Source organism: Triticum dicoccoides, chromosome 1B (genome assembly GCF_002162155.2).
Source record: "Triticum dicoccoides isolate Atlit2015 ecotype Zavitan chromosome 1B, WEW_v2.0, whole genome shotgun sequence".
Lineage (NCBI taxonomy): Eukaryota > Viridiplantae > Streptophyta > Magnoliopsida > Poales > Poaceae > Triticum > Triticum dicoccoides.
This window is the reverse complement of record NC_041381.1, coordinates 638,904,774-638,913,607: the sequence shown is the minus strand read 5'-3', so window position 1 is coordinate 638,913,607 and position 8,834 is coordinate 638,904,774. Positions and strand designations below refer to the sequence as shown.

At 45.6% G+C, this 8,834-nt stretch overlaps 1 protein-coding gene across 1 annotated transcript; it reads right to left on the bottom strand.

The window, feature by feature from the left end:
- Positions 1 to 1,438: 1,438 nt before the first annotated feature.
- On the bottom strand, positions 1,439 to 2,878 carry LOC119349292 (mitogen-activated protein kinase kinase kinase 18-like). Its single transcript, XM_037617316.1, has one exon. It carries the CDS (start codon positions 2,813 to 2,815, stop codon positions 1,439 to 1,441), a length of 1,377 nt encoding a protein of 458 aa, XP_037473213.1. The 5' UTR covers positions 2,816 to 2,878.
- Positions 2,879 to 8,834: the final 5,956 nt, after the last annotated feature.

Below are 8,834 nucleotides of genomic sequence, written 5' to 3'. Positions count from 1 at the left end.
TTGGAGACGTATCATGTACATCTACCGCGTCGACGACGGTGAGTCTCGGCGGCTTGGCGCAACGGGGTCTCCATGACGGACGTGAGATGATGGGCTCATGTAGGATGGGGCACTGTCTGACGTCGTGATGGCGTCAACGGCGGGCCTGGCAAGGTAGATGCGTTAGTGCCTGCTCTGAAGATGGATCGACGGAAGATGGTGGTGACACCTCTGTAGCGGGCGCATGCCGTGCATGCTGAGAGTGTGCCAGATCGTTGTGTGCCTCAAACCTGGCATTGCGGCTTGGTTGGGGCCTCCGGTTTTAGATGTTAGGCTTTGGTGTGACGTCTGAGTATACGGCTCACACAATCTACACGACTTCATCAAGTGAATAGGAGTAGCGATAGATGTTGTCAAGATGGTGGTTTCGGACTTATTGATGTATAACTTGTAAGGTCTCGATGAATAATTAATAGTTGCATGCATAGCCTAAATGCAGAAGTTGGGATCATTCTCCTTTTCAAAAATTGGTATTGATTTATTATTGTATATGTTAATATTTTTATTTATAAACCTTGTTAAAATTTGCGAAGCTTGATTCTGATCAAAACTAATATGTCGGACTAAATAAAAACGGGAAGAGTACTAACTTTGTTTAAAATTATATTAAATTTAAGACACTCATTTTGAGACGGGGATGGAGGGAGTACTACCTTCATCCTGGTTTATCGGTCCCCTTCATATTTTGTGTCAAGTTTTGACCTTAAGTTTAATTAACAAAATGTTAATGCATGTCATAAAAAATAATATCATTAGAAACTATGTTTAAATATGAATCAAACGGCATAACTTTAGTGGCATGCATTGTCATTTTGTTAGATAAATCAATGGTCAAAAGATGGCATAAAATGGTAAGGGGACCAATAAACCAGGACGGAGGTAAGTAAAAAGAGAACATATAATAAACAAGATCCCGCCTCTTCCAGTTCTCGTCAATCTACAAACATGCAATGGAGCAGCATGGAGTACGTGTCAAACGCGCCGACACGCGATCCAGAAGTGCACGGCGAGTCGGCGAGCGCGTCGGGCAGCGGCGAGAAGACACCGGAGTAGGGCGCTGGACTCCACCTGGCGAAGTAATCTCTGAACGCGACGCTCGCTTGTGTCGAGAAAGGTTTCGCTTTCCCTCGTCGGCCGCCGACTCTGCCGGACCCATGTATAGCCTAGCAAAGTAGCAAGTGGTTCTTGACCGTGCAGCAGTACTTTCCATCGAGGATTCTACTCTTTCTAGTCCAGTACGTCCGCCGGCTGTGACGCTGCGCTTTCCGCGTCGACTCCATCCTTTCCGCGGGCAAGCTTGTGAATTCACGCTGGATTTCACTCCATCGAAGTCACAGCCGCGCGCCCGCGCGACGTGTTAGTTGCAACCTAGTCGTATTTTTCTCTCGGAATTTGCCGATCAATCGTGTTGCAATGGGGAGCACGAGTATGAGCAGAGAAACAGAGGAGCAGCGCTTGCGAAGCAGAGTGGTTTGCCATGAACGAAACCGATTGCATTACTGATTCGGTCGCAACATAACAGTACAGGTAACAATTTACATGAGATTAATTGGCGAGATGCTAGAATATCCAAAGGCTGGTGCCTACTGTGCCCTACTACTGAACCATCCTCATCATCGTGCGCCTCTTGTCCTGCGTTGAGCACGCTACCGTGCTCCACGTCCACGGTAATGTCGAGGGCGCCGGACTCTGCGTCGGTTGACTCCTCTTCGCTCGTGATCGCGTCGACCACGATGATGGCAGTCGTCACCTTGGCCAGCGCGGCGACAGGTGCTTCCGTTGGCCCGGAGAGCACGTCGATCCAGCCCTCGTCCGAGTCCCAGTCCGGGAGCGCCGACGCAGGGCAGGACAATGCTCTGATCCTGCTCTCGGCCGCGCCGTGCGACGGCTCGTCGTCCGCTTCGTCGGTGTCAGACTCCGACTCCCAGAATGCCGCGTCCAGCGTGCTCTTGGGCGACACCCACCTGCTCTTCACGGCTTCTGGCTTCGCGTCGACGACGGCGGCGGCCAAGAACGGATGCTCCAGCAGCTGCGCCGCCGTGAACCGATCGTTGGCCTGCCTGACAAGACACCTGGCCAAGAAGTCCTTGGCCTCCGCGGACAGCCACTGGGACACCTCAGGAACGGCCTCCGTGTACCCAATCCGGTGCAGCGCCGCCAGCGCGTCGCCGTCCATGCCGCTCCACGGGGCGCGGCCGGTGGCCATCTCAACAACCATGCAGCCAAGCGCCCATATATCAGCCGCGGGGCCCTGCTCCTCTCCGCGCGCCACCTCCGGCGCCATGAACGCCGGCGTGCCGCCGATGATCGGCACATCAGCGCCCGCCTCCCTGGCGCACCCGAAATCCGCGAGCTTGGCGCGGCCGTCGGCGCCGATCACCACGTTCCTCGCCTTGACGTCCCCGTGCACCACCCCAGCGCCGTGGAGGTACGCAAGTGCGGCTGCCACATCGGCCGCGTAGCCGCGGACGGCGCGCTCGTCGAGGCTCCCGCTGCTCGGCACCTGCTCCGCCAGCGAGCCGCCGGGGGCGAACTCGAGGAAGAGTTGGTAGGAGCCGTCGCGGGCGCCGCGGCCGCCGATGCAGGAGAGGACGCGCGGGGAGCTCAGCCCGGCCATCGCCCGCTGCTCCCTCCTCAGCGCCGCCGCGCAAGCCGCGCTCGCCGACTTGACCGCGAAGAGGTCCCCGGAGGCGTCGTCCGCGGCGAGGAACACCTCGGCCCCCGACGCGCCGCGGCCGAGCGTGCGCATCCGCGTCCATTGCTTGCTCACGGCCATCGTCGTCCTCTTTTCTTTCCTTCCTCTGCTGGTGGCAATTGGGTTGCGGTGGATTGTATTGTGTCGAGCTTGCTTGTGGCGATGACTTCTTTTTTGTGGCGGGTGCGCGTATATATATAGGTTGATGTGGGAGAGGAAAAGTTGGGGAGATTGCAAGTTTAGAACCTGGAAAGGAAGGTGTTTGGCGTGCGCGATAAAAGATAGGAAATCCCGAAGGGAAAAGGCGTGGGAAGCAAGCTGTTTGGGTTCTCGAGCACGCGCTGGCATCAGTACCGAATTTTTCTAAAGATGCTGTGAATCAAAAAATAACTACTTGTATGATAGAGATTATTGTGTTGGCATCAGTGTGATTGGGGAGATAGTATCGATAGGATGGGGACGCGGTAGAGATGTGGCCTTTTGGGTTGGCCGACTCCAGCGAGACTCATCCAAATCTGAAGGCCCAGATGATTCCTTCCATTGGCATAAGCTGCTTGCAAGCTGAGAAGTTGGATATGGCAGTTGGCTAACCACTCAAGTGCCTCAACTTCAAGTGATCAACGACCAGACTTGGCATGGACTCGTCCTCCGGTTGCCATCTGTTCCTAGCTCCTTCCGTACCTCGGCGTGCGTCCGCGAGCTGGCGACGCACAGGTCGGTCGCGTCGGGTAGGTGCAGCCGTTGGGGGATCGCCTTGCTCGTAGGCACGACAAGTGTGCAGCTGCTACGTGTTCTAGCTTTTGCTTGCTGATCCGTTCGTCGTCTTTGCCTTTCCTGTTGTGGAAAGCACTACACTTGTCCTTCTCAGCGTCAATGCCCATAATAAAAAGGACGCGACTAACAAACAGTCGACTGTTCGCTAAGCATTAGATCCACACGATCGTAAACCCGGTCTTTTGTTTCATTACAGAATGATTGCCCCCTGCCAGCATGCGATGCCATTTCCAGTGCAGGTTTGCATGCATACGGTCGCTCACCAATACTAGTTATAAACAGGACAAAAATATTGACGTCAGCCAAGATTCCTCTGAAATTCAGATCTCAAAATGTTTTGTAGCTCAAACCGTTGATCCGATTGAAAAATTGTTTTCACGTAAAAAATTGTCACGACAAGATCTTCGAAACTAGATTCCATGTTGGTATGTTTCGATGATTTTTTTTGTCAAAAGTTACCATGCATATGCATAAGCTACATGAGTTATCAATCTATTCACACAGGACTTATCATGCATCAAATTAAACTGGAAGTTTTTGGCAACATTTCAATGACTTCTATAGGTCGAATGTTATCACTTGATTCTGTAAAGAGTTAGCCGAGTTACTCATATTGTTCATATGTTTTTTTACTGGCAACATTACATCGGTTGTTTAAACTACTCATGGACAATTATCAATTCGAATACTAGATATTACCGCAACCACCCAAACTACATCACTATTGTAGTGTTTTTGCTACTACCTAGCAAGCTGGGTAACCTGCGCCATGCCATGGCGATAATTTAGCATAATCAATCTGCTAACTATGTAAAATTCTTCCTAAATCTAGAGATATGATCACATATGCATGTCACCACAAAATCACAAGGGTAGAGTTAAGCATGCTGACATACTATAAGTTATCAGGCTGAAGCAATGTGAGTTATGAAGCCAAAGCAGTATGAATTATCAGGTAGAACGAATTTAACTGACCATGCTGGAAAAAAAAATGAGTTGAACAAGCTAAGAGAGTGTGAGTTAAACATTCTGGCACTATATAAGTTATCAAGTTGCATAAAGCTCTCTCATGTTGAATGTAAAAATAAAGTGTTGACAGCAGAGCAAATTAAACTGTACACACGGTATAATTTATCAGGCTAAAACAATATGAATTATCAGGTAGTATACCATGCCTAAAAACATAGATTCAATTAACCAAGCTAAAAAAAATGGTTGTTATCATGCTGAAATACTTGAAGCTATCAGGCTCTAGCTGCCTATGTCATCAAGATGAAGTAAAACATGAGTGTTGAAAGCAGTCCGAGTTAAACATTGTAACACATCACAAGTTATCACGCTGACATTTTGTATTTATCAGGCTCAAGTTACATAAGTTATTTGGTTGAGGTAATATTATAAGTGTTGAAAGCGGTTAGAGTTATACATGCTGACACAATGTAATATATCAAGCTAAATCAATATGAATTATCAGGTGGAAACAAAATTGGAGTTGCCACACTAAAAAACAAAATGAGTTAAATAGGGAAATAAAAGTGATTGTTATCATGATACCCCAGGAGTAATCAAGTGGAAGTAAAAACATGAGTGTTGAAAAGTAGTTCAAGTTAATCATTCGTACACATCACAACTTATCAGGCTGACATATTATAACTATCAGCCTCAAGTTACATAAGTTATCAGGTTGAAAGTAAAAAATTAAGTGTTGAAAGTGGAACAAGTTAAATTGCTACACACAGTATAATATATCAGGCCAAAACCGTATGAATTATCAGGCTAAAAAGTATGAATTATCAGGTAGAAATTGTTTAGGGTACCATTCTGAAAAAAATGAACTTATCATGCCCACATAATTGGTTGTTATCATGCCCACATAATTGAACTTATCAGGGTGATACGGAGTATATTATAAGTTATCAGGCTCAAGCTGCATAAGTCATCAAGATGAAGTAAAAATATGATTGCTGAAAAAAGCAGTCCGGGTTAACCATTCTGATACATCACGACCTATCATGCTGACATATTATAATTTATCAGCATCAAGTTGCATAAGTTATCAGGCTGAACGTAAAGTCAAAGTGTTTGAAACAGATCAAGTTAAACTACTACACATGGTATAATTATCAGGCCAAAAACGTATGAATTATCAGGTAGAAACAATTGAATTACCATGCTGAAAAATAAAATGTGTTAAAACATGCTATCAAAGTGAGTGTGATTATGCTGACACAGTAGAAAGCTACCAGACTAACATCGAATAAGTTATCAGGCTCAAGCTGAGTTGAAACAAATTCGAGTTAAAAAATATGAATTGTCAAGATAAACAGTTTAGATGCCATGCTAAAAAAAGAGCCAAACAGGCTAACACATTACAAACAAAATCATACAGATTTTGCTAAGCAAAGTGATGCGAAGTTCAATACATGTTGGGTGTTATCACGCCGGCACACTAGAAGCCACCAGGCTAAACATAGTATAAGTTAACAGGCTAAAACATTACCAGAAAATCAGGAAACAAAGAACAACACAACTGGTCCAGAAAGAAACCTCATATAATCGTTTTCCCCAACCTCACTCCATACCCCTAATTTCCAATAACACAAAACAAAAGTATCATACGACAACAGAGAATAGAAATATAAACAGTGTTTGTTAATCATAATCAGTGGAGGTCGTAAATCCTACACTTTTAATGGATCATGGACACTTGTACATGGTCCATCTTGCAAAAAAAACACTACCAAACAGTGGGATGCCTCTTCTTCCTAAACAAACTAAACAGAACAATGATCACAACCAAGTTATTGCGTCGTGTCGTCAATTTCCGATTTATACAGTTTGTCGAGTAAGTCAAGGCGGTTGTCAAAGGAACAACCCCCTTTATTTTTCTGCTGAAGCGATTTGAGCTTTTGGCACAACCACATCCATGTGAGGTGAAAAAATCAGCAAAGGAAAAGTGATTTCCAAGTAGTCTTGCTCACTTCATCATTTCAGGAAGCATTTGTGGTGCACAAAATGCACTTACAGAAAGGATCAAGTCTCACTGGTGACAAAAACCTGAGAGAGAGGTCGAGGATGGAGACGTGGGTGTTGAGCATGCTGCTGATGCCCTCCTTCAGAGAACAGCTTCTCCTCCGCCCACCACCACTACGCCTGGAAATGGAGCACCACCCACACACGCAATTGTAGCATGAATTATCAGGTAGAAACAATTAAATTACCATGTTGAAAGAAAAGGCTAACAGAATGTGAGTTATCGTGCAGACACACTATAAGTATCACTAACATACTATAAGTTATTAGGCCCAAGTAACATAAGTTATCGGGTTGAAGTAAAATAAAAGTTTTGAAAGTGGTTCGAGTTGAACCTGCTGAAACGGTATAATTTACCAGGTTGTATGGATTATCAAGTAGAAGCAATTTAAGTTACCATACTAAAAATAGAATGAGTTAAACATGCTAAGAAAGTGAATGTTATCATGCTGACACGCTAAAAATATTATCAGGATCAAGTTGTATAAGTTATCAGGTTGAAAGTGGTTCGAATCAAACATGCTGACATGTTATAACTTATCAGGCTAAATCAGTATGGATTATGAGGTAGAAACAAAGTTTAAGTCACCATATTAAATACAGAATGAGTTAAACAGGTTAACAAAGCGAATATTCTCATACTGACACACTAAAAGTTATCAGGCTGACATAGCATAGGTTATCTGACTCAAGTTGTATAAGCTATCAAGTTGAAGTAAAATATGAGTGTTGAAGCAGTCGAGTTAAACATGCTGACACACCATAAGTTATCAGGCCGAAGCAACTATAACTTATCAAGAAAAACAGTTTGAGCTACCATGTCGTAAATAACGAGTTAAACAGGCTAACATAACATACCGCTGGTGCCCGCGCTTCTTTTGTGATTCATCCATGTTTGCAACAGCCATCAATTTCCTTTGTTTGGCCATTGGGATCTGGAAAATGCATGGCACATGATTGTGATCTAGTCGAAATTGATGTACGTGCCAATGAAAAAGAAATAGAGTGACTCATCATATTATATGAGAGTTACCAAAAGATGTTTGTACAACTACAAAGAAATAGTTAAACAAATCAGATTGTGAAGCAAGCTTGCTTCATCTTCATGTCTTTCAGAACCTAGTGCATTGGGCATGCACTGAGCCACACAAAAAAATCTACACCTAAGAAACATTATTTTCGCAAACACACATGATCTTCAACACTGCTAAAAAATATCTCATAGCACACAAGATGCCCCGTTGACCGTGGTCACTGCTAAACCATGTTGATAAACACACCGGTGCCATGGTGGAATCTATGAACCTAAAACAAGATGGTAACTATTTTTGTGTGTCGCTACACTACCAAATACCAAGCACTGGATACATCATACACACTAATCCCACACAAAAAAGCACTTTCTTCGAAGGACCGGGTTTCTCTTCTTCCTCAACAAACTAAGAAAAATAGGAAGACACAGTGGATGACAAGCAAGCTGTTGCTACATATGGTGGACATCACTATAACTGGTTAAATTTTTTTTCTTTGTGTATGTCGCTAATTAGCTCAAAGGCATGTATGAAACATCCTCTGTTTTCTGATGTAACAGACTGAGGCTTCAACAGTCACAACCACACAACATGAAGCAACAAAGAAAGTGATAATTGGGTAGTTATGAACACTGGTCATTTCAACAAGCATGTTCAGTGCACATATGTTCTTGCAAAAAAAGATCGATTGAGACTCACTAGTGACCAACATCAGTGAGAGGTCGAGGAAGGGGTCATACAGAGCAGCTATTCGATGTAATTTCTGCCCATCATCCCCGCGCCTGACAATGGAGAGCCGCACACGCACACACTGCTCCCTGTTGATACTCGTGCTTCACCGCAACACCTCCCCCACGCCGAAGAATTGAGACGAACACCACACACGCACCTGAGAGGCTCGCAGCAGCAGGTCGGGGAGGAAGCGGGCGACGACAGAGGCGTTGTGGATGTACGAGTCGGGCTCCGTTGAAGGGCGCGCCGGAGGTTCGAGGAGAAGGTGCCTCCAACGTGGGCGTTGAGGGCTGCGGGAATGATAAATCCCGATGACTACATGCACCACCTGCCCGTGCGGAAAAACATCGCCCCTGTCGATGTCCCATGGGTTCGCTCACGCCGTTGAAGAACGGGAGGCACTACAGCTTCCTGATGGCTGCTCCATCACCACCACCACCCGACCATGGTGAGGTCAACCTCCTCCATTTCCTTAATGGTGTGGATGAAAGATCTTGGGGAGTAGGAGAAGGTGGATTCGCCGCGGGAGG